Source organism: Leopardus geoffroyi, chromosome E2 (genome assembly GCF_018350155.1).
Source record: "Leopardus geoffroyi isolate Oge1 chromosome E2, O.geoffroyi_Oge1_pat1.0, whole genome shotgun sequence".
Classification (NCBI taxonomy): Eukaryota; Metazoa; Chordata; class Mammalia; order Carnivora; family Felidae; genus Leopardus; species Leopardus geoffroyi.
In genome coordinates, this window is record NC_059335.1 from 6,010,605 (window position 1) to 6,036,273 (window position 25,669).

Below are 25,669 nucleotides of genomic sequence, written 5' to 3' on the forward strand. Positions count from 1 at the left end.
TTCTTATCTTTTATTAATGTGATGTATCACATGGACTGAGGTGAGAATATTGAACCAGCCCTGCAGCATAGGAATGAATCCCATTTGGTCATGGTGAATAATTCTTTTTATATGCTGTTGAATTTGATTTGCTAGTATCGTATTGAGAATTTTTACATCCATATTCATCAGGGATATTGGCCTGTAGTTCTCTTTTTTTGCTAGGTCTCTGTCTGGTTTGGGAATCAAAGTAATACTGGCTTCACAGAGTGAGTCTGGAAGTTTTTTCTTCACTTTATATTTTTTGGAACAGCTTGAGAAGGATAGGTATTATCTCTGCTTTAAATTTCTGGGAGAATGCCCCAGGGAAGCCATCTGGTCCTGGACTCTTATTTGTTGGGAGATTTTTGATAACTGATTCAATTTCTTAACTGGTTATGGCTCTGTTCAAATTTTCTATTTCTTCCTGTTTGAGTTTTTGAAGTGTGTGGCTGCTTAGGAATCTGTCCATTTCTTCCAGGTTGTCCAGTTTGTTGGCATATAATTTTTCATAGTATTCCCTGATAATTGCTTGTATTTCTGAGGGATTGGTTGTAATACTTCCATTTTCATTCATGATTTTATCTGTTTGGGTCCTCTCTCTTTTCTTTTCGAGAAGCCTGGCTAGAGGTTTATCAATTTTGTTTATTTTTTCAAAAAAACCAACTCTTGGTTTCATTGATCTGCTCTACTGTTTTTTTTAGATTCTATATTGTTTATTTCTGCTCTGATCTTTATTATTTCTCTTCTTCTGCTGGTTTTGGGGTGTCTTTGCTGTTCTGCATCTAGTTCCTTTAGGTGTGCTGTTAGGTTTTGTATTTGGGATTTTTCTTGTTGCTTGAGATAGGCCTGGATTGCAATGTATTTTCTCCTCAGGACTGCCTTCACTGCACCCCAAAGCGTTTGGATTGTTGTATTTTCACTTTCATTTGTTTCCATATGTTTTCAAATTTCTTCTCTAATTGCCTGGTTGACCCATTCATTCTTTAGTAGGGTGTTCTTTAATCTTCATGTTTTTGGAGGTTTTCCAGACTTTTTCCCGTGGTTGATTTAAAGTTTCATAGCATTGTGGTCTGAAAGTGTGCATGGTATGATCTCAATTCTTTTATACTTACTAAAGGCTGTTTTGTGACCCAGTATGTGATCTATCTTGGAGAAAGTTCCATGTGCACTCAACAAGAAAGTATATTCTGTTGCTTTGGGATGCAGAGTTCTAAATATATCTGTCAAATCCATCTGGTCCAATATATCATTCAGGGCACTTGTTTCTTTATTGATTCTCTGTCTAGATGATCTATCCATTACTGTAAGTGGAGTATTAAAGTCTCCTGCAGTTACCACATTCTTATCAATAAGGTTGGTTATGTTTGTGGTTAATTGTTTTGTATATTTGGGGGCTCCTGAATTCGGTACATAGACATTTATAATTGTTAGCTCATTCTGATAGACCCTGTAGTTATATAATGCCCTTCTCCATCTCTTGTTACAGCCTTTAATTTAAAGTCTAGTTTGTCTGATATAAGTATGGCTACTCCAGCTTTCTTTTGACTTCCAGTAGCATGATAGATAGTTCTCCATCCCCTCCCTTTCATTCTGTAGGTGTCCTCAGGTCTAAAATGAGTCTGTTGTAGACAGCAAATAGATGGGTCTTGTTTTTTTTTATCCATTCTGATACCCTATGTCTTTTGATTGGAGCATTTAGTCCATTTACATTCACTGTTATTATTGAAAGATACGGGCTTAGTCATTGTGATGTCCGTAGGTTTCATGCTTGTAGCGGTGTCTGGTACTTTGTGGTCCTTGCAACATTTCACTCACAGAATCCCCCTTAGGATCTCTTGTAGGGCTGGTTTATTGGTGATGAATTACTTCAGTTTTTGTTTGTTTGAGAAAACCTTTATATCTCCTTCTATTCTAAATGACAGACTTACTGAGTAAAGGATTCTTGGCTGCAAATGTTTCCTGTTCATCACATTGAAGATTTCCTGCCATTCCTTTCTGGCCTGCCAAGTTTCAGTAGATAGGTCTGCTACTACCCTTATGTGTCTGCCTTTGTATGTTAAGGCCCGTTTATCCCTAGCTGCTTTCAGAATTCTGTTTTTCCTTGTATTTTGCCAGTTTCACTATGATATGTTGTGCAGAAGATCGATTCAAGTTACATCTGAAGGGAGTTCTCTGTGCCTCTTGGATTTCAATGCCTGTTTCCTTCCCCAAATCGGGGAAGTTCTCAGCTATGATTTGTTCAAGTACACCTTCAACCCCTTTCTCTTCTTCTGGAATTCCTATGATACAGTTATTGTTCTATTTGATTGCATCACTTAGTTCTCTAATTCTCCCCTCATAGTCCTGGATTTTTTCTCTCTCCTTTTCTTAGCTTCCTCTTTTTTCATAATTTTATCTTCTAATTCACCTATTCTCCCCTCTTCCCTTCAATCTGCACTGTGGCCACCTCCATTTTATTTTGCACCTCATTTATAGCATTTTTTTTAAAAATTTTTTTTTTCAACGTTTTATTTATTTTTGGGACAGAGAGAGACACAGCATGAACGGGGGAGGGGCAGAGAGAGAGGGAGACCCAGAATCGGAAACAGGCTCCAGGCTCTGAGCCATCAGCCCAGAGCCCGACGCGGGGCCCGAACTCACGGACCGCAAGATCGTGACCTGGCTGAAGTCGGAGCTCAACCAACTGCGCCACCCAGGCGCCCCAACATTTTTTTATTCATCATGGCTATTTTTTAGTCCCTTGATCTCTGTAGCAATAGATTCTCTGCTGTCCTCTATTATTTTTTTCAAGCCCAGCAGTTAATTTTATGACTATTATTCTAAATTCTTGTTCAGTTATATTTCTTAAATCATTTTTGATCAATTCATTAGCTGGCACTACTTCCTGGAATATCTTTTTAGAATTCTCCCATTTTGTCATTTTGGCTAGTTTTCTGTCCCTTATGCATTTTAAAAGCTTGGTGTGTGTTCTGCACCTATGACCAGTGCTGTATTAAAGTAGGGCCCTACACTGCCCAGGGCCTGGCCCTTCAGGCGGTGTTTTTTCAGAGGTTGTTACTTGCTGTCTGTTGTGACTTTGGTTATTTTATTGCCCTACTCATAGAGATATTTTGGACCCTCCACCAGGTGTGCTTTGATTTGTTCCTGGGAGTAGCCCTGTAAAGGAAAACAGATAGACAAACAGGAGACAAAAACACACAAACACACAAACGAAAAGCACAAACAAAAAACTAAAGACTAAAAACAAAAAACCCCAAAACACCGACTACAAGTAAAGAAGACGGTGGAGGCGGTGCTGATGGAAGAGCACATACAAAGAGAGAAATGACAGGAGCGAGGGTGGGAGGGGGAGAGGAGAAAAAATAAGCATTGACTAGGCAGAGAGACTAAAAGGCTTAATCATGAGAGAAAGGAAGATAAAGGAGGGGTGGCAAACGAACCGAAGATAAAGTTACTCAGAGAAACTATTTGGCCTGATTATTCCAGAGAAGGAGAAAGGAGTGTAAAGAAGGAGGTGTAGAACATGTATCAAGACAATGGATTAAATATGTCTGTTTAGACAAACCAATAAGCAGAGTAACCAGCCTAGGGGAGGGAAGAGATAAGGAGGAGAAATGGTGGGGGTGGGGAGGGGAGAATATTTCTATATATCCGGAATTGACCTAGAGTGAATACAGGCAATGCTACAGCGCTTGTCAGGAGGAGCTGTCCACAGGGCCTGTGCGGCTCTGGTGGATATGCAGTTACCCAGTGAGAAGGGGCGTGGTTTGGTGTAGTCTGGACCCACCTCCCCTATGGGCGGGGGAGTGATCCCTGAGGCCCCGTCTTGGTGGTGGTGGTGGCAGTGGGGAGGAATGGTGATCCCCCAGTCTCTTCCTCAGGGAGCCAGACCCAGTGGACTCTGTTTGAGTCGTCCTCACTGTGCCCCCGGCGCAGATGGGGTGGTCCTTCTCACTCCGCCAACTCCCCTGACCCCGCGCTTGACTAGGATTCAAAGTCCTGCTGTATGTGCTCTGGCACTGGGGAAGCGCCTCTCAGTGCGCGGGGTATGTGGTTCCGTCTGGCTTTGTCTGTGACGCTGCACTTCCGGGAGGACCACCTTCTCCTGCGGACTGAGCCGCTGCCCTCGCTACCCCCGCTGTGGCAGACGCAGGCAGACTTTGTCTTTTCTCACTGCACTCCAGGGAGATGGCTGCCTTTTCCTACTGCAGTCTGTACCCTCGGCCCAGCCACTGAGCCCCAGGGGTGGCAGACGCAGGCAGGCTTTGTACTATTGCGCAGCCCTCCAGGGAGGGAACCACTTTCTCCAACTGGGGACTGAGCCCATGACCTACCACCGCACCCAGGCCTGGCTCCCCTCCTCCTCAGGTGCACGAATAGGGAGCCGGCCCTAGTCAGTAGAAAGCCCACAGTTAGAGATCGGATCCCAATTAGTCTCAGTCCAAGGTCTTTCTCCTGTCTAGATATGGACCTACACTTCCTTAGCCGCTCTTTCTCTTCCCTTTGTCTCTCCGCAGAAGGGGGTCCTTCCTCTGCATGCCCACGTGGCCTTTTTTTATCTCCCCCAGTTCACAGTCATTCACTTATCTTTTTTCCAGTTTCCCCATTTTCTTCCTAGTAAATTCAGTCCCTTTTCCTCCCAGGCTCTAGTGTTCAAAGTCCTTTGACTTCCGCACTTCTTTGTTTGAGAGATGCAGGAAGTATGGATCCCCCTACTTCTTCTCCATGTTGGCCCCTCCTCTCTCCCCTACTTTGGTTCTTTTGATTAAAAGGTCCTCTAGACTTTTCAGTTTCCAAAAATAAGACTAATTTTTTACTCATCGATGATATACAACAGCAGTTACCTTTCACAAGAGGGAAAGATCATCATTCCTCTTCTATTTTCTCTACCATATATACCATCTTTAGTAACCCATCACTCTCACATGAAAATCTCATTCAGTGTCCCGACCTACTGTTTCATGACCATCTATCTGATAGAGTAATCCTTGCCTGTAATAAAATGAACAAAGGCTCTTAATGATACCATTGAATCCAGAGAAGTGCCTATGACCACAGAAAACATGGCAATTTAGATAACAGCTTTATATCTATTCCGTGTCACTCCCCATGCTCTCAAATTTATACTGTATCTTAAAATTAGCATCCTAGTTTTTCCAGGTTATAGAGTATGAGTAAGCACCACCTACCTCATCAATTAGGTTCCTTTCACCTTACCATTTCTTTCTGAGACCACTGTGGTTGACAAGTGAAACACATGTAATGAAAGTGTAACATCCATGGACTCCAAACTGGAGGCTTTAAGTCCTCAATAATACTGTAGCCTCAAGGAATATCAAATTGAGAGAGAGAAAGAGAGCATGAGTGGCGGAGGGGCACAGAGGGAGAACCAGAATCCAAAGCAGGTTCCACGCTCTGAGCTGTCAGCACATAGCCTGACACGGGGCTCAAACCCATGAACTGTGAGATCATGACCTGAGCTGAAGTCAGACGCTTAACTGACAAAACCACCGAGGTGCCCCAAGAATAGCAAATGTAGTAAAAAAATTATAGGGGTGCCTAGCTGGCTCAGTCAGAAAAGCATGTGACTCTTGATTGTGTGGTTGTGAGTTTGAGTCCCATGATGCATGTAGAGAAGAAAATAAAATCTTTCAAAGAGAGTTAAACAGAAGATGATTAGGTCTTTCCAGATATACTTGTTGCATTGACACACTTCATCTCATGAATTTAAATAATTTTAATTTTCTGTGGAATTTAACACCTAAGATTGATTAATGCTCAAAATAAACCTAGTTCCCCCTAGTATGAATTTTCTTATGGTAGTCCACTGAGAGAATTGGCTGAATAAATTATCACTTTCATTACATTTGTAATGTTTCTGTCCAGTATGAATTCTTTGTTGTAAATTCTTTCAGGACCAAAAGTTGTACATTTTTTTTTTTTTTTTTATTGGAACTCTGTACCTCTTAATCCCATTCACTTATTTTTACCCTCCACCCCAAAGTTGTACACTTTTATAAAGCTGATTACACTCATTACATTTGTAAGGTTTCTCTCTAGAAAAAATTATGTTCCCCAAGGTATAACCTTGTATAAGCCTTGCCATACATTCCATTTGTATGGTTCGGAGGTTTATATTCTGATACCAGGTGAGGTGTGAGCCATGGTTACAAGTTTTGCCACATACATTAGTTTCATATGTTAACTCTCCTTGATGGAATCTGTGATGCTGAGTACAGCTTGAACACTTGCTCACTTTATTTGCAAGTTTTCTTTCTACCATGAGTTCTTTGATGACCCCAAAGCTGAAGCTTTGAATAAATGCACCACCACACATATTAGGTTTACTGTGTTTCTTTTCATGATGTGTTTTCTGATGCCTCATAAGTTTTGCAATTGGGCAAAAGCTTTGCCACGCTCATTACATTTATAAGGTTTCTCTCCAGTATGGATTTTCTTATGCTGAGTAAGATGTGATCATTCCACTAGAGGCTTTGCTACACTCATGACATTTGTTTCTCTCCAATATGCATTCTCTCATGACACCAAAGGTCTGAATGTTTGATATAAGCCTTATCACATTTATTACATTTATAAGGTTTTTCTCTCGTATGAATTCTTCGATGTCTCGTAAGGCTTGAACGTCGGATAAAATCCTTGTCACACACATTACATTTGTGTGGTTTCTCTCCAGTGTGTATTTTCCGGTGTGTATTAAGGGTTGCAAAATGGGTAAATGCTTTGCCACACTCATTACATTTGTAAGGTTTCTCTCCAGTATGAGTTCTCTCATGACCCCAAAGGTCTGAACGTTTGATAAAAGCCTTATCACACTTACTACATTTATAAGGTTTCTCTCCTGTATGAATTCTCTGATGTGCCATAAGGTTTGAACTTTGGATAAAATCCTTGTCACACACATTACATTTGTGTGGTTTCTCTCCAGTGTGTATTTTCTGATGCCTAGTAATGGATGCAAATTGGGTAAATGCTTTGCCACACTCATTACATGTGTAAGGTTTCTCTCCAGTATGGATTTTTCTATGTTGAGTAAGATTTGAACGCTCAGCAAAGGCTTTGCCACACTCGCTACATTTGTAAGGTTTCTCTCCAGTATGAGTTCTCTCATGACCCCAAAGGTCTGAACGTTTGATAAAAGCCTTATCACACTTACTACATTTATAAGGTTTTTCTCCCGTATGAATTCTCCGATGTGCCATAAGGCTTGAACTTTGGTTAAAAGCCTTGTCACACACGTTACATTTGTGTGGTTTCTCTCCAGTGTGTATTTTCTGATGCCTAGTAAGGTTTGCACATTGGGTAAACGCTTTGCCACACTCGTTACATTTGTAAGGTTTCTCTCCAGTATGGATTTTCTTATGTCGAGTAAGATTTGAACGGTCTGTAAAGGCTTTGCCACAGTCATTACATTTGTAAGGTCTCTGTCCACAATGAATTCTCTCATGACTCATGAGATTTGAGCTTTTGCTAAAAGCCTTCCCACAGTCATTACACTTGTAAGATTTTCCTCTAGCATAACCTCTCCTGTATTGTGCAGGTAATAAAGGGTATTTTAAAATCTTCCTAGATTTATTCCAAATGTTTTTCGTACTGGGAGGAATTCCTTGAAGTGGTGAGACTGAGGAACCATTGCTGACAGACTTCTCAGTTGGATTACATTCATACATTTTCTCCTCACTGTGAAATCTCTGCAGTTCAGCCTGATGTGCCTGCAAACTTAATCCAATTCTATTTTCCAAGCAGTTTACGTACTGGTTTCCAGCACCAATTCTGTTATTGTCTAGTTTTAACAAAGTCCTTATAAATGGCTCACCACCCATGAAATACTGGTATGTGTTATTTCTTACAGAAACACTCTGCTTTTCAGGAAGAGTAACTGAGGACTGATTAAGTTGCTGGTCTTTTCTACAAATGAAATTTTTGTTATGGGTCAAAGGCACTTTATAATTTCTTGTATCATATCCCCACTGACTTTCAAACTCATGCATATCTTCCCAGACTTCCTGGAGATCAAAATCCTTGATTCCATGACTTCCATTTCTCTCCAATATCACTAAGTGGTAAAATTCTCCTTTATTAATATCCTCTGTTGGTGATAATTCCTTGATTGCAAATCCATCGGAAGGGATTCCTATTAAAGAGAGTTGGAAGGTAAATATTTTATACTGAATTACATAATTACACAACCAAATAATACTTTATACTGAACACAGTAAGTTTTTCAAGGATGGTCTTCAAACACTATTGTAATAATGTTTTTAAGTTTGCTTTTTATAAATTTTTCCATATTAATAATTTCTCTGATTTTAAGGTAATTTTTCCAAACACACATTATACACTATCCATATTTTTTGGCCATATAACTGGATAATGAAATGATACTTCATGATTACAGAGCTCACCTATACACTGGCTATTATATAACTGTGCATGAAATCATAGAGATGTTTATCTTCCTTAATTCCTAATCTTTATAAAAATGTATTTATCTCAAGCTGTTATTCATTAATTCAGTGATTCTCAACATATCTTTGATTTCTCTTACTGTGTGTTCCTTATGGAATGTAAATTCTGTCTTTAGTTTTCAAGGAAGAATTCTTCAGAATTCCAGAGACTATTATTTTGTGTAATTGTGATTACTCACTAACTTAACCTGCTAGAGCTACCAATTTTTAGATTGTAATATACAGGTTTCTTAAAATATCTTCTTTCTTTCATCATATTCTCATACATTATTAAACACACATTATTATTAAACACCAGATCAAGTTGCAGTCTTCAGCAACTTGTACTGTGTATGAAGAGGGGTCCTTCTGCACTGTGGGGAGGAGCATATCATGTGGAAACTTAGGTGCTTTGGTGCTCAAAACTAACATACCTGGAGATACCAGTATAGTTCTCTTAGCTCAATAAAAAACCTGAGGAAAGGCCAGGACTTGGATTCAGAAAAGCAAGAGTGAAGCCCAAGGAGTATCAGGCCATGTGGCGACCGTGCTTGTGCTTGCACATCTATGGGAACATGGTTGTGTTGTAAGTTAAACGCCTGACCTTGGTGAAAGGAACTGATTTAGCAACAGGCATAATACGGACTCATCCTGTAAGAATGTATAGTATTGGTATGAGGTGAAAGTGGAAAATATCAAAAAGGAGACAGTATGGTGTTATAGGAAGACTGTAGACTGACATCTGTTTCAGCATTTGTTCTGAAAAGTATCAAACTGAATAGCCCATGAATTCCATTTCTAGGTACTCAAGAGAACTATTTAATATATACATGTTCAGGAGACACATACAAGAATTATTTTTTAAAGTTTATTTACTTAGAGTAAGAGGGAGAGTGGGGGAGGGGCAGAGAGAGAGAATCCCAAACAGGCTCCACACTGTCAGCACAGAGCCCAGTGCAGAGCTCAAACTCTTGAACTGTGAGATCATGACCTGAGCCCAAATCCAGAGTCAGATGCTAAACTGACTGATCCATCCAGGTGCCCCAAAATAATGTATTATTATATAAAAAGCTATGGCAAATCAATTTCATGATATTTCTGTGACTAAGGCAGTAACTTTAAAAAACCACAAAAAAAGTATGTTCTCAAGGTATCATAAAATCTTGGCTTAAAGAATGCCATAGATTTAGTTGAGGACAATGTGTGTTATAACAATGAACTGTCACTCCACATGTATGGGAATGGCCAAAATCCAGAACACTAACACTGAATACTAGTGGGGATATGGAGCAGTAAGAACTCTCATTCACTGCTGGTGGGAATGCAAAATGGTATGCCACTTTGGAAGACTGCAAGTTTCTTACAGAATTAAACATACTACTAAATGTTGTCTAGCAGTCATACTCTTTGGTATTTACAAAAATAAGTTGAAAATTTACATCCACTTAAAAACCTACACACAAAATAGAAAAATCCTGTATTTGTATGGAACCACAAAAGAACCCAAATGCTAAAGCATCTTGAGAGAGAAGAACGAAGCTAGAGGAATCACATTCCCAATTTCAAACTCCCTGATTACAAAGCTGTGGTAATTAAAACAGTATGGTATTAGCATAAAAATAGATACACAGATCACCAGAACAGAACAGAGCCTAGAAATAAACTCACACACATGGTCAATTAATTTACAACAAAGAAGACATGACTGTACAATGGGGGAAAGTACAATCTCTTCAATCGATGGTTTGGGAAAATGGGACAGCCAGAGGCAAAAGCGTGAAACTGGACCACTGACTGACACCATACACAAAAATTAACTCAGAATGGATTAAAGACTAAATCTAAGACCTGAAACCATAAAACTCCTAGAAGAAAAGATAGAGGGTAAGAAGCTCCTTGACATAGCTCTGGGCAAATTTTTTTGTTTTTTTGACTCTTGACGCCAAAAGAAAAAACAAGAGCAAAAATAAGTGGGACTACATCAAACTAAAAAGTGTCTGCACAGCAAAGGAAACACTTTTTCAACAAAATGTAAAATTAGCAAATGATGTATCTGATAAGGGACTACTAATAATCCAAAACAGCCCAAAAATGCTCAAATGATCCAATTTAAGAAATGGGCAGAAGAGCTGAATAGACATTTTACAAAGACCTAGAGGTGGCCAACAGGACCATGAGAAGATGCTCAACGTCATTTATCACCAGGGAAATGCAAATCAAAACCACAGTGAGGTATCATTCCACACCTATTAGAATGGCAGTTATTAAAAAGACAAGAATAACAAGCATTGGGGACAGGGTGGGGAATTTGTGCAGTGTTGGTGGGAGATGAAATGGTGCAGCCAAGAGAACTCCTGTGTGATCCACCAATTCTACTTCTGAGTATTTATCTGAAGAAAACAAAAATACTAACTCAAAAAGAAGCGTTCTGATGTTCACTGCAGCACTATTTATAGTAGTTGAGATACAGATACAATCTAAGTGTCCATTGATGGGTGAATGGATAAAGTTGTGTATATATAACACAATATTATCCAGCCATAAAAAAGAAAGAATCTTGCCATTTGTGACAACATGGATGGACCTTGAGAACATTATGCTAAGAGGAATGAGTCAAAGACGAATACAGTATGATTTCTCTCATATGTGGAATCTTAACAAAACAACCTCTCTTAGTAGATACAGAGAAGATTGGTGGTTACTACAGGCAGGAAGTTGAGGGGACAGTGGCAGAAACGGGTGAAGGGATCAAAAGGTTAAGAAAAAAAAAAGGGATGCCTAGCTGGCTCACTTGGTAGAGCATGCAACCCTTGACCTTGTGGTGGGGAGTTCAAACCCCACAATGGGTGCAGAGATTACTTAACATCAAAACTTGCTGCTGCCTGTTTAGTTCTTAAAACAACCTAAACAAAACACCACCCAAATTTATTAATATGGTGCTTTCCGTATATCAGGAATGCAATAAACATCTGTGGAATGATACATGTTTTTCCTACAGAAAAGCTATCTAGAGATGTCAGTAAGCTGTGCTGTATTTCAACTACATCTAATTTTGGCTTTTCACTTTTTGGAATTATCCACATCATGACTTCCTCCTAATTAATGCACAATGGCCCGACCCTAAGAAGCCAGGATGGCCCAGGAAAGAAAGAGATAAACTTTAGCTCTACTTTTATTAGACAGATACTACATTTTGTTTGTCTCCTGAGAAGTTCTCTCTAGGACACAAAATAGAAATGGAAAGTAAACAGGTCCTGGGGTCTGCACTATAGAGGCCTCAGCTCTGACCTGTATGGAATGAGAACCAAGAGAGATCAGGTAAAAGATTCCTTAGGGACAGCCATCCCAGTCCCTCTCAAACCATGGCACCAGTATGGTCAGAGGGGCCAGGTAACAGCGTTGTAGGTCCTAACAGTGGGAGTTTAGACGTGTACACATTTGATTTACACATCTGAATAAGAGAATGAGAAGTGTGGGGGTGGGGGGTGAGGGAGGCTTTTCTTTGAAAGCTCATAAGGAATGAACTTGTATTTTCCCACAGATCCTTCCCAAACAGTATTTACTGGAGCCGTTTACTCTGTGCCCATCTAAGCTCTGACTTGTGCTCACATCTCCAATACATTCCCACCTGTCTGGATTTCCCCAAATCCAGGGCTCTTTCCCTGCTTCGAAAATGGAGATGATATTCAGCTCAAGAAGAGATTTCCATTTATAAAGAAAAACAGATCTGCTTTGCTCTTCCAGAATACATTCCCAGCTTGTTGTTTAACAAAGAAAGGACATTCAGTATATGTGGGTGTAGAAACATATTTCAAAAAGTAGTCAACTGAGTGCCTGAATGCTTAAGGATTATTTTATGTATGCAGAGATCTGGTTCTTTCCAAGAAATACTGAACCAAAAGCACAAGGGTAAAACCACAGAATCAGATATTTTAAAAATTCACCATAAGGTTTCCTTTTCTTTCCCCAGCTTTACGTAACTTTATTGTCTCTGAGCCTTATCTTTAATGATGTCAGTGAAATTGGACTTACTAAGACTCTAAGGGTTTTTATATCCTATTCCCCAGACTTCTAGATGGTTATTTAAATTCTAGTTAGTTAACAAACAGTATAGTATGGGTTTCAGTAGAATTTAGTGATTCATATAACATATAATACCCAGTGCTCGTCATCACCATTTCCCTCCCATAAGGTTTTCTGACTAATGTTCTGCAACCACCTAAACAAGCAGGAGTGCAGAACTTCTGAAGGAAAGGGAAGTTAGAGTCCATTTGCCACATTATGATGCCTTTCCATTCTCCATCAAAACGGCTGCAATCACTCCCTAAAGAACAGGGATTTGAAACTCCTATGATCAAGTCAGGGACTCTCAAAAGGAAATGCAAACACATAAAAAGTAATTACCGACTTCTGGAGGGAAGTTATCTTCACCCAGGGAGACCAGGTTCCTGTAGTTCTCCAACATCACGTCCCTGTACAAGGCCCTCTGAGCGGGGTCCAGGCACTCCCACTCCTCCTGAGAGAACTCTATGGCTACGTCCCTGAATGTCAACCGTCCCTGAAAGGAAAACACATTTCAGCAAGTGGACAGGGAAAGTGTTCTTATTTGACACAAAATTAGGGAAGCACAGATGTGTAAAGATGGACTTGGCTAGAGTGAGTATTCTTTGATTTGTGTAATAATTTTGAAGAGATAGAGTTAACATAAAATTAGCCATTTTAAAGTACCATTCAGTGACAGTGCATTCACAATGTTGCATAAACCTCACCTCTGTCTAGATAGAAAACATTTTTATCAGCCCCAAAGGAAATCTTTTACCCATTAAGCAGGTACTTCCTATTGCCCAGTCCCTGGCAACCACTAATGCTTTGTCTCTGGATTTACTGATTTTGGATCTTTTCATGTGAATGGAATGACATCAAAAATGTGACCATTTGCATCTGCCTTCTTTCACTTAGGATAATGTTTGGGGTTCATCCATGATATAGTATGTATCAGTGGTACATTTCTTTTCTTCTGCCTGCAGAGTATTCCATAGCAGGACTAGACCATATTCACTCAACTGCTGACGGGCATTTGCTTGTTACCACCTTTGCCTGATGTTAATAAGTTGCTGTGAACTTTCAAGTACAAGTAAGTTTGAGTATTTGTTTTCAGTTCTTTTGGTTATATACCTAGGAGTGGAATTACTGGGTCACATGGTTTAATATTTTGAGAATTGGCCACACTGTTTTCTGCAGCAGCTACAACAGCTTAACAGCAATGTGTCATGATTCTAATTAGAATCTTTACATCTTTACCAACACTTATTTTTTGTTGTTGTTGTTGTTTTACAATAGTCATCCTAGTGGGTATGAAATGATAACTCATTTGGTTTTGACTTTGCATCTTACTAATGACTACTTTCATTGAACACCTCTTCTTGTGCTTGTTTCATTTGTATATCTTCTATGGAGAAATGTCTATTAAAATACTTTGACTATTTTACAAATTGGGCTCTTTGTATTTTGGTTGTTGAGTTGTAGAAGTTCTTCATATATTTCTAGGTTCTGCACCCTTACTAGATTTGTGATTTGCAAATTATTTCCTCCCATTTGGTAGACTGTTTCACTCACGTGATAATGTCTCAGTGCACAGACATGATTGTGACGAATACCAATTTATCTACTTAGTCATTTTCTCTTTTGCTTTTGGTATCCTATATAAAAATCCACTGCCAACCCTAAGGTCATGAAGATTTACCTCTATGTTTTCATCTAAGACTTTTATAGTTTTAGCTCTTACCTGTAGTCTTTTGATTAATTCTGAATTTATTTACTTATATGGTAGGAGGTAGTTTCAGTTTCATTGACACAAGGATATCCAGTTGTTCCAGTACCATTAAAGAGACTATTCTTTTTTCCACTGTTTTTGGCAGACTTGTAAAAGGGAATGGATTGCAGACGTATGGGTTTACTTGTGGACGCTCAATTCTATCACTTTGATCTGTATTTCTAGCCTCTGCTGGAATTATAGTTTTGATTACTCAAAGTTATTGTAGTCAGGTTTGATGTCAAGAATTCTAAGTCCTCCAATATTGTTCTTTCTCATATTTATTTTCGTTATTTGGTGTCCTTACCAATTCTATGTGAGTTTTAGAACCAGGTTTCCCATTTGGGCAAAACATGCTGTTGGGGTGTTCTAAGGACTGCATTACCCTTTATATTGCTCTGGGGAGTACTGCCATTTTAAGGTCTTCTAAGCCACAAGCACAGGATATCTTGACATTTGTTTAGGTTTTCTTTAATTTTCCTCAACAACTTTGTGTGAAATTTCAGTGTGTGTAAATCTTCCATTTCCTTGGTTAAATTTATTCCCATTTGTTTTCTTGCTCTTCTAAATGGAACTGTTTACTTACTGTCCATTTGTTGATTGCTCCCGTACAGAAACACAACCTGAATTTTGAGTGTTGATATTGTATTCTGAACCTTCAGTGAATTCATTCTAATGGTTTGAGGATTCTTATTTCTTTTTTTTTATATGAAATATAATTTATTGTCAGTTTGGTTTCCATACAACACCCAGTGCTCATCCCAAAAGGTGCCCTCCTCAATGCCCATTACCCACTTTCCCCTCTCCCCCACCCCCCACCAACCCTCAGTTTGTTCTCAGTATTTAAGTCTCATGGTTTGCCTCCCTCCCTCTCTCTAACTCCCCCCCCCCCCCGCCATGGTTCTCTGTTAAGTTTCTCAGGATCCACATATGAGTGAAAACATATGGTAACTGTCTTTCTGAGGATTCTTATTTCTAAATATAAGATCATGTACACTATGAATGGAGATCGTTTGATTTCTTTTCCAATTCTGACACATTTTATTTATCCTCTGTATTTTCTCTAATTAAAGTTTCCCATACAGTGTTGATATGTGGTGGCACAATGGGGCATACTTGTTTTGTTCTTGATATTAGGGGGAAGTTTTCAGTTGTTCACCAATGAGTATGATGTTAGCTATGGAATTTTTATAATATCCTTTTTCGGACTGATCAGGTTCCCTTCTATTCCTAATTTTGAGTGCAATGTTTTTGGTGAGTGGAGTGTTCTATATATGTCTGCTGAGTTTAGCTGGTTTAGTGTTGCACAGTCCTCTATTACTGATGTCTGGTGGTTCTGTCCATTATTAAAAAGGGAACACTGAGGTCTCCCTCTGTTATAGTAGAACTCTTTTTTTGCTTCAAAAAATTGGGGGCTTTGCTGTTATATACATATCATTTGTAGTTGTTTTATCTTCATGATGGACTGACTCATTTTTCAATATAGAATGTCCTTCAACATCTTTAGTAGCAATTTTACAACTTAAAGTCTGTTTGGTCTGATATGTGTACAGCTACTCAGGTAGGTTTCATGACTATCTGCAAGGAATGTCTTTTTCCATCCTTCCACTTTCAACCTATTTGTGTATCTAAAGCGAGCCTTGGGGCGCCTGGGTGGCTCAGTTGGTTAAGCTTCCAACTTTGACTCAGGTCATGATCTCATGGTTTGTGGGTTCGAGCCCCACATCGGGCTCTGTGCTGACAGCTCAGAACCTGGAGCCTACTTCAGATTCTGTGTCTTCCCCTCTCTCTGCCCCTCTCCCACTCGTGCTCTGTCTCTCTCTCCCAAAAATAAAGTAAACATTAAAATTTTTTTTAAAAAGCTGACTGATTGGGGCACCTGGGTGGCTCAGTCAGTTAAGCGTCCGACTTCGACTCAGGTCATGATCTCACGGTCCGTGAGTTCGAGCCCCGGGTCGGGCTCTGTGCTGACAGCTCAGAGCCTGGAGCCTGTTTCAGATTCTGTGCCTCCCTGTCTCTCTGACCCTCCCCTGTTCATGCTCTGTCTCTCTCTGTCTCAAAAATAAATAAACGTTAAAAAAAATTTTTTTTAATAAAAAAATAAAAAGCTGACTGATTATGTGCTTGCCAGGGATCTCCATGCATTTGTCATACTTGAAGTTAATTGAGTTTTTTGGAGGTGTAGGTTGTTTTGACATATTGGGGAGGTTTTCAACTCTTATTTCTTCAAATATTCTTTCTGCCCTTTCTTTGTCTTATCCTTCTAGGACTCCTATTACATGTATATCAGTATTCTTGATAGTGTTTGAAGATTTCTTAGTCTCCAGTCATTTTTCTTCTTTTTTTCCCTTTTATTCTTTTTCTCCCTTTCTTCTGCTTACACTTGATAATTTCAGTTAACTTATGTTTAGGTTCACTGATTCTTTATTCTTATTGTCCATCTATTGTCCATTCACCCTCTAGTGAATTTTGAATTTTGGCTATTATACTTTTTTAACTCCAGAATAACTATTCCGTCACTTTCTATTTCATCTGTCTCTTTACTGATATTTTCTATTTGTTGAAACATTATTCTCCTACTTCTTAGATGTTTTCCATGTTTTCCTTTAGCTGAGGATGTTCAAGACAGTTGATTTAAAATCTTTATTTAGTAAGTGGAACGTCTGTGCCTCCTCAGAAAGACTATCATTAACCTGGTAATCATGCTTAAGCTGTACAATCTTTTTTTTTTCTTTTTTTTTTTTTAAATGTTTATTGGTTTTTGAGAGAAAGACAGAATGTAAGCAGGGGAGGGGCAGAGAGAGGGAGACACAGAATCTGAAGTAGGCTCTAGGCTCTGAGCTGTCAGCACAGAGCCCCATGTGGACCTCTTATTCATTAACCATGAGATCATGACCTGAGCCCAAGTCGGACATCTTATCGACCTAGCCAACCAGGCACCCCGTAACAATTTTAAGATACCCTTAGATGTCTGTAGTGAAGTCTGCCTGCTGAGAAGCCACCACCGTGGCATTCTTTGAAACAGGAAGAAATTGTAAAGGACCCATGTTTCTTCATTTAGTGACTGCTCCAATGAGGATCTAAAAAAGCAGTTATCTCTACGTTTACTAACATGAGAACAACTTCGAGACATATGGTATGTCAATATTTCAATTTGCATTTCATTTGCATTTCAATTTGCATGATGATAAAACATGTAGTGAAGAATATTTTCTAAAATCACATTACAATATGTAAATACATTTTTAGAAGATTTGCACTAAAGAGAACATCAGTTCCTGATGAAGACAATCCGTGATGGTGAAAGATGTGAGAGGGAATGGTTATTTTACTTATTAGTTTCTAAGATGTACCACTGTGTGGAACTGAACCAGAAAAATATATACTAGAGGGGTTTAATACAAAAAAACATTTAACAATTATTAGTAAAATGAAAGTTGAGCACCAGCCTCTCTGATGACAGAAAGTTCTGGTCCAGGCTAAGTTATAAACATTTTTATTTAAAATATCTACGGCATTAAGAGTTCCTGAAAGAACACCACACATGGTCTTTATGAGATGGATGTGCTATAAATAATTTAAAGAACACTTACTGTTAGAAAAGTAGGTTGATTCTACATTTTAAAACTAATTGTGTTAACAAAACAAAACTCTCTATTCCTTATCCATACTTTGAACTTCCCATTCTATTCCAAAGTATTAATATTTGGGAGTCAGAAGCACACTGATTCCCTCGTTTAACGTCAAAAGGCATTTGTAAAATCAGACAAAGCAAATTTCCCCGTCAGTCTTATTTTCCAGGGTTTCTCAAGTACTTGTGAGCATTAATATATTACTTACGTGTGTAATCTCTTTAATCCTGGTTTATTTATATGAGCTGAATGCGCATCTAGAAGGAGTCTCTGAAGAATCCTACTGCCCAACCTCAAGAACACGACAGCCCACTTCCCCCATCTCTAGTTCTTGCCTGCGAAGAAACTCCTTCACAGGATAACCACCTAAAAGGAGCCTCTTCCCAAGTTCCATGTCACTGGGTCATAGTGAGTTGGAATCTGCATGGAGGTGAGAGGAGACTGGGAGAAGGCCCTGGGTGTGAGTAAACACTGTAGGCAGGACAACTCTGAGATGGAGAAGATTAATGAGTCCGAAATGTGACATTTTAGGAAGAACAATCATCGAAAAATATGACTTTTACCTGGAAAAGAGCCATTCCTCCTTTTTCTTCCCCCTCTTCTTCTGGTCTTCCTTCTCAGGTAAGGTTATACTGTGTGACAAAAAGTATGTTGTTTAATGTTTAGAATCAAGATATCTTCTTCCTCTGCCACAGTATGCATATAGAGTATGCATACAGAGAGCACCTTACTATGGAAAAAGACAGACCTTTGCTGCCCACCGCAACAGAAGAGATGCAGGGAGAATAAACTCCTATATGGAGTCCAACAAGTGCATTTGTGAAGCATTTCTTCAGAAAGCCCTCCCCTCCTGCTGAAACGTACACACTCTACTGAAACTGCATTGTCTTGTCTACCTGGCACTCAGCCTAAGGGAAATCCCTCATTCAAGTTCTTGGCTCCTCCCTAGGAAGCCAGCATCCAATGAATGGTTGATGGAGGACACAGAAGCCTGTCCATGCCATCAATTTGGAACAAGTTGCCACCTGAGCTCCAAAGCTCCCTGGTTACTACACTGTGAGTTTAGATCTTTGTCCTCATGGTGATGGGAAGCCATGAGAAGGTTTAATGTCAAAAGATGACACAAATTTTTAAGATATAGCTAAGACACACAGAGAGGGTGGAGCTGACAGAGGCATGTCTCTCTCTCTAAGACTATTCTGCCTCTTTCTAAGTGGTTTTTATTATTTTTGGAAATGGGTCACATTGTAAACTCTAATGATAACTGCATACCCTCATCCAGAAAACTGCCAACACAAAAACACACCCAACTTTGAAAATCATTTCAGGGATCTTATTAGCTCAGGTTCAGAATTTTTGGTCTGTCATCTCCATGTTACAGGTAGGTACACTGGGGCTCAGAAGGGGAGTAATTTTACCAAGTTACCCTTAAGAAGTTTGAGTTGAGTGAGCAGAACTGGGTGTAAGTAAATTCTGAAATGATGGCCTGGATAGCTTTAAGCAGAAAGGGCTTGTCCTGGCATCCTAATCAGCAAGGAGGAAGTCAAACTTTCACTCTTTGCAGATGACTTGTACTTTATATGGAAATCCCAAAGATTCCACCAAAAAACTGCTAGAACTGATCCATGAATTCAGCAGTCTCAGGATATAAAATTAATGCACAGAAATCAATTGCATTTCTTTTTTTTTTTAATGTTTATTTTAGAGACAGAGAGAGAGAGGCAGAGCATGAGGAAGGGAGGGGCAGAGAGAGAGGGAGACATAGAATCCGAAGTAGGCTCCAAGCTCTGAGCTGTCAGCACAGAGCCTGACGCAGGGCTCAAACTCAAAAACAGTGAGATCATGACCTGAAGTCAGACACTTAACGGACTGAGCCACCCAGGTGCCCCTAATTGCATTTCTATACACCAATCATGAAGCAGCAGAAAGAGAAATCAAGGAATCGATCCCATTTACAACTGCACCAAAACCCATAAAATACCTAGGAATAAACCTAACCCAAGAGGTGAAAAATCAATACCCTGAAAACTATAGAAAGCTTACGAAAGAAATTGAAGACACCCAAAAAAAAAAAAAAAAAAGGAAAAATATTCCACACTCATGGATTGGAAGAACAAATATTGTTAAAATGTCAATACTACCCAAGGCAATCTACACATTCAATGCAATCCCTATCAAAATAATACCAGCATTCTTCACAGAGCTAGAAAAAACAATCCTACAATTTGTATGAAACCACAAAAGACCCCAAATAACCAAAGCAATCCTGAAAAAGAAAACCAAAGCTGCAAATATCACAATTCTGGACTTCAAGCTGTGTTACAAAGCTGTAATCAGCAAGACAGTATGGAACTAGCACAAAAACAGACCCACAGATCAATGGAACAAACTAGAGAACCCAGAAATGGACCCACAAACATATGGCCAACTAATCTTTGACAAAGCAGGAAAGAATATCCAATGGAATAAAGACAGTCTCTTCAGCAAGTGGAGCTGGGAAAACTGGACAGTGACATGCAGAAGAAATCTGGACCACTTTCTTACACCATACACAAAAATAAATTCAAAATGGATGAAAGACCTAAATGTAAGACAGGAAGCCATCAACATCCTCGAGGAGAAAGCAGGCCAAAACCTCTTTGACCTGGCCACAGCAACTTCTTACTCAACATGTCTCCAGAGGCAAGAAAAACAAAAACAAAAATGAACTATTGGGACCTCATCAAAATAAAAAGCTTCTGCACAGCGAAGGAAACAATCAGCAAAACTAAAAGGCAAACAGCGGAATGAGGGAAGATATTTGCAAATGGCATATCAGATAAAGGATTAGTATCCAAAATCTATAGAGAACTTCTCAAACTCAGCACCCAAAAAACAATCCAGTGAAGAAATGAAGACATGAATAGACACTTTTCCAAAGAAGACATCCAAATGGCCAACCGACACATGAAAAAATGCTCAACTTCACTCACCATCAGGGAAATACAAATCAAAACCACAATGAAATACCACCTCACACCTATCAGAATGGCTAACAGTAACAACTCAGGCAACGACAGATGTTGCCTTGTTGGCAAGGATGCGGAGAAAGAGGATCTCTTTTGCACTGCTGGTGGGAATGCAAATGGGTGCAGCCACTCGGGAAAAAGTATGGAGGTTCCTTAAAAAATTAAAAATAGAACTACCCAATGACCCAGCACTTGCAGTGCTACGTATTTATCCAAGGGATACAGATGTGCTGCTTCAAAGGGGGACACGCACCCCAATGTTTAAAGCAGCACTACTGACAATAGCCAAAGAATGAAAACAGCCCAAATGTCCATCGACTGAATAATGGATAAAGAAGATGTGGTATATACATATATATGTGTATATATACATACATACGTACATATATATATATACACACACACACACACACACAAGTATATATGTATATAAGTATATATATATGTATATACAAGTATTATATGTATATATATAAGTGGAGTATTAACTTGGCAATCGAAAAGAATGCAATCCTGCCATTTGCAACAATATGGATGGACTAGAGTGTATCATGCTAAGTGAAATTAGCAGTCAGAGTAACACATACAACATACGACTTCACCCATATGTGGAATTTATGACACAAAACAGATGAACATAGGGGAAGGGAAACAAAAATAATGTACAAACAGGGAGGGAGACAAAACATAAAGACTCTTAAATACAGAGAACAAACTGAGGGTTGCTGGAAGGCTGCTGGGTGGGAGGATGAGCTAAATGGGTAAGGGGCGTTAAGAAGGACACTTCTTGGGATGTTCACTGGGTTTTATATGTAGGGGATGAATCACTGGATTTTGCTCCTGAAATCATTATTGCACTACATGCTAACTGGGATGTAAATTAAAAAAAAAAAAAAAGTGTTGGTCCTAATTCCAGATTACCTTTCATATTCCTGAACAAGAGAGGCTTCTCTTTCATGGGTTTGATCGAACCCAAGCATTTAATTCCTCTTTTCCAGAAAAGCTGTATGAAATTACAAATAGTTACAAGTCCTGGAAAACATGAAAAAGGGTCACCTGTGGGTATGAGCTCTGAGTAATCTCTGTATTATGAGATGGGCTCTGCTGGAACAAAGTTCCACATCAATCCAGACCACCCTTCAACATGTGTACAGAAAAGACAAAGGGGACTTGAGGGGATAATCTAATTAGTTGGAGACTTCAGCTTGGAACTCAGTAATGTAAAAGATCACTTAAGGGAAAAAGAGAACTGTTGAATATTAAATTAACTGCCTGAACACGTTTTGAGTGTTAAAGATTATCAACATCCTTAACGGATGTGTAAGGAAATATTATAAAGTTATTTACCAGAAATCAAAGAATGGTTCCAACATATGATAGAGTAGAAAGTATATAAAATTCATAATCTGAACAATAAAATTCAGAAGGAAAATAATTTGGAAATTAAAAAGATATCCAATGGATTCTGAGATTAAAGCCAAAACACGTGTGAGGATACACCAAAGAATACCATGAGCCACAGAAAAAAGGGAGAGAGACAAACAGTACTGTTAATGATGGCCATTGTAATTTTTTTTTTTTTCAACATTTATTTATTTTTGGGACAGAGAGAGACAGAGCATGAACGGGGGAGGGGCAGAGAGAGGGAGACACAGAATCGGAAAGAGGCTCCAGGCTCTGAGCCATCAGCCCAGAGCCCGACGCGGGGCTCGAACTCACGGACCGGGAGATCGTGACCTGGCTGAAGTCGGACGCTTAACCGACTGCGCCACCCAGGCGCCCCAATGATGGCCATTGTAAAAAGCACCATGTGGTTATAGAAAGTCTTCCCTGGTTAACTCACTGAGCTAGTCCTCTGCCCTCTAGATGAGTAAGGGTTGCAAATGGAATTGATCTTCTGATGCAATGCTTAGAAACAGCAGATGCCTCAAACATCAGGGTTCACAACTCTCAATCTCTTCTGTATAACGAACAATTCACCAAATTTTAGATTAATGAGGTCATAAAGCCACAAATCAGTACTTCACAACTTAATATCCCCATATCCAATCAATTCAGTACTCACCTGGGTTTGGGTCCTGTGCTTTGTCTGAGACCACTACGTGTTTTCTTCTCTGTGTAAGTCTCTGTGTCCTTGTTTCTCTTCTGTCCTTTTGTCCATTTCTGTGTCCCTGCCTCACTATTCCTCCTCCAACAGTCTGACACCACTCTATCACGGCCTCTGTTTCAATCCCCGCCGTTCTTTCTCCCCACACTTTATGATGGCCTTCTAACTCCGCAGATTTCTGCGTCTTTCCCTGCCATCTCTGTCCCCACTCTGACCTCCCTGCGGCGGGGCGAAGGGCCTGCATCCACCTCCCTAGTGACGACTGTGCCCGACGCGGTTGGGGGTGGACGGCAGTGGGGAGACTCGGGAGTCAGAGAAAGGTTCTGAGCAGGAAACCGACTGTCAGGGCGATCGGGGTCTGCAAGGGCCAGAGACAGAAAGGCTTGGCCCGTACCTGCCTCAGAGCGATTTTAAACGGAAACGATGCAGACGCCCGGGACCCGCCCCGAGCGACTGAGATCAGAACGTCTTATAGCCACGCCGCGAGAGGTGAAAGGGACGAGTGAGTGCAAGGATTTTACCTTCCAGGCGACCCCGAAACCTGGATGTGGAAGCTGGGCTTTAGGAGCACGGCCCCTGGTGTAAACCAGGAAAATGGAGACTCACTCACCCGAGCGCGCTGGCTGCTCCGGGCGATCCAGTTCCGGGTCTGCAGGAAAGTGCGCAAGCGCGAGTCGCTGGGCGGGGCCGAGGCGTGTTTATGACACGGCGGGTTTAGGCGGGACCTGGGCGTACGGTGTCCTCCCCTGCGCAGGGTCTGCTTCCTTGTGTCGGCCAGTCCTGTTTGTCTTTTCTGCCCCGCGGTTTCAGGTTCTGCTTTTGGATTACTCCCAATCCCGCTGGTGTCGTTTGGAGCCAGGCTGGGCACAATGTTATGGAAGCGTGGGCCGCTTCTGTTGGGAGCGGCGGTATTTGACAAATTCAACACGATGCCGGGGGAAACATTTGTAGCAAGCAGTGTAGACGCGCCTCCAGCTGGGGAGGCGGAGCAGCGCGGGGACTTGGGGCTGGGGGTCCTAGTGGGTCGACTGAGACGGGGACAGTTACAGCTCTTTGTTTAATGCAGCAAAAGCCGGGGTGGTCAGTGTCGGTGATGGACGCTACATTGCGAAATGCAAAACCGTTTTGTGGAGAATGTGCAGTTTGGTATTAACTCCCCATCAGAGCTTTTCACTGAATTGTCACTTCTCTCTACTCGCCGGACTGCTTTCCGCCCTGGGCTGTGGGAGCGAAAAGCTGGCAAGTTGCTTTAAAGGAACATTTTTGCCTCTATAAGTGTTCATTAATGTCTTTTTCTTTAGATTTGATATTCGAATCCACGCCTCTCGAGATGAATTACAAATCCAAACGTCTTTGAAACCTACCACATGGCACCTGTATTTGCTTAAGCCCTTAATTGCCAAATTTCATTGCAATTTTAATTTTTTTAAATCTTTGTTCTCGGTTATTTTGGGAGGATTTTTTTTTTCCTTGAAAACTAGATTTTTAAAAATGTATTTATTTTGAGAGAGAGCACGGGCGGGAGAGCAAGTGGGGAGGGGCAGTGAGCTAGATCTGCAATCCCAAGCCGGCTCTGAGCAGAGGCCTCTGTCCCCTCCCCTGCTCCCCCCCCCCCCCCCAACTCTGGGCTGGATCTCACAAACCCTGAGATCCTGACCTCAGCCAAAAGCAAGTCTGAGGGTCAGCCACTGAGTCATCCAGGTACACCCGGAAAATTAGATCTTTTTGTTTTCTGTGTCTGAATGCTTGGTAACAAGTGCAGATGAGGAGGCTTGTAAAAGGTGTACTCTCTCAGAGATACTTAACTTTTCCTAGTACTGATGAAATAGTGGTTTTGAAATATTTCCAGAGACATGTCTGTTCTTTATGTCAATAATACAAGCAAATTGTAAAACTAGGTTTTCACATTTTCAGCAGCATCATATATACTGTTAATAATCTTCAATAGGAAATATGCAAGTTAATAGCTCCTCTTCTGTTTTCCTGTGGAAATCCTGAAGGTGGTGCTGGCTGGATTTGTTTTTCACACCCTCTCTATTAAGTGACTGCCCCCTCCAGTGCTTAAATCTCTGCAAGGAGTGAATGAACACATGACTACACATTCTATAACAGTTTACAATAGTTTATAGGTATCTTGTCATTTTAGAGAGTTGTGTATGGCTTCTGTAGCATGCAGAGACGACCCTGGACACAATAAGGTCAGGGCTCCAGAGAACAGAAGGGCTGATTGTTAAAAAAAAAACCATGGAGTGATTAGGGTAGAGGGGTTCTGCACCCACCAACTGGGATTTTCAGAAAGAGCCAAATGAAATGAAAAGGTGGAAGAGAGAGCTTAAAATGATACAAAGGTGCTTATCAAGACAAGGATGCCTTGGGTAGCCCTCACCTCTGGGGAAATTCTGGAGATGTTCCTGTGAATGTGCTGGACCCACTGCTTGTATCTTAAGACGTGGAAAACTATGGAGATGCTGGTCCAGGTCATGAATCCCAAAGGCCCACAGGAAGGAAGGTTAAAAGTAGGGCAAATGGTGATTGTGTGATCTTGTTATTCAGCACCCCCTGGTCAAATTTCTTTGTGATGTTTCCACTGTTCATTGTCAGTCACAAGAAGAGATAAAGTGGTA

The 25,669-nt window shown here is 40.3% G+C and overlaps 2 protein-coding genes across 3 annotated transcripts in view; one reads left to right on the plus strand and one right to left on the minus strand.

Annotated features, from left to right (window-relative positions):
* The window catches only part of LOC123578000 (zinc finger protein 677-like), a 57,869-nt gene extending 44,245 nt beyond the window's left edge, over window positions 1–13,624 (plus strand). The window contains exon 6 of the mRNA XM_045440478.1: window positions 13,514–13,624. Within this exon, the coding sequence (XP_045296434.1) occupies window positions 13,514–13,587 (74 nt within the window). The 3' untranslated portion in view covers window positions 13,588–13,624. The remainder of the gene's footprint in view (window positions 1–13,513) is intronic.
* LOC123577994 (zinc finger protein 677-like) lies at window positions 5,744–23,708 on the minus strand. 2 transcript variants are annotated; one of them, XM_045440469.1, is made up of 4 exons: window positions 23,567–23,708; window positions 18,494–18,562; window positions 12,891–13,044; window positions 5,744–8,173 (listed from the first exon to the last, which is right to left on the minus strand). In XM_045440469.1, exons 2-4 carry the CDS (start codon window positions 18,506–18,508, stop codon window positions 6,525–6,527), a joined length of 1,818 nt encoding a protein of 605 aa, XP_045296425.1. In that variant the 5' UTR covers window positions 18,509–18,562; window positions 23,567–23,708; the 3' UTR covers window positions 5,744–6,524. The 2 variants fall into 2 exon arrangements, with proteins under 2 accessions (XP_045296425.1, XP_045296424.1); XM_045440468.1 differs by having other exon boundaries at window positions 23,004–23,708.
* Between the last annotated feature and the right edge of the window lie 1,961 nt (window positions 23,709–25,669).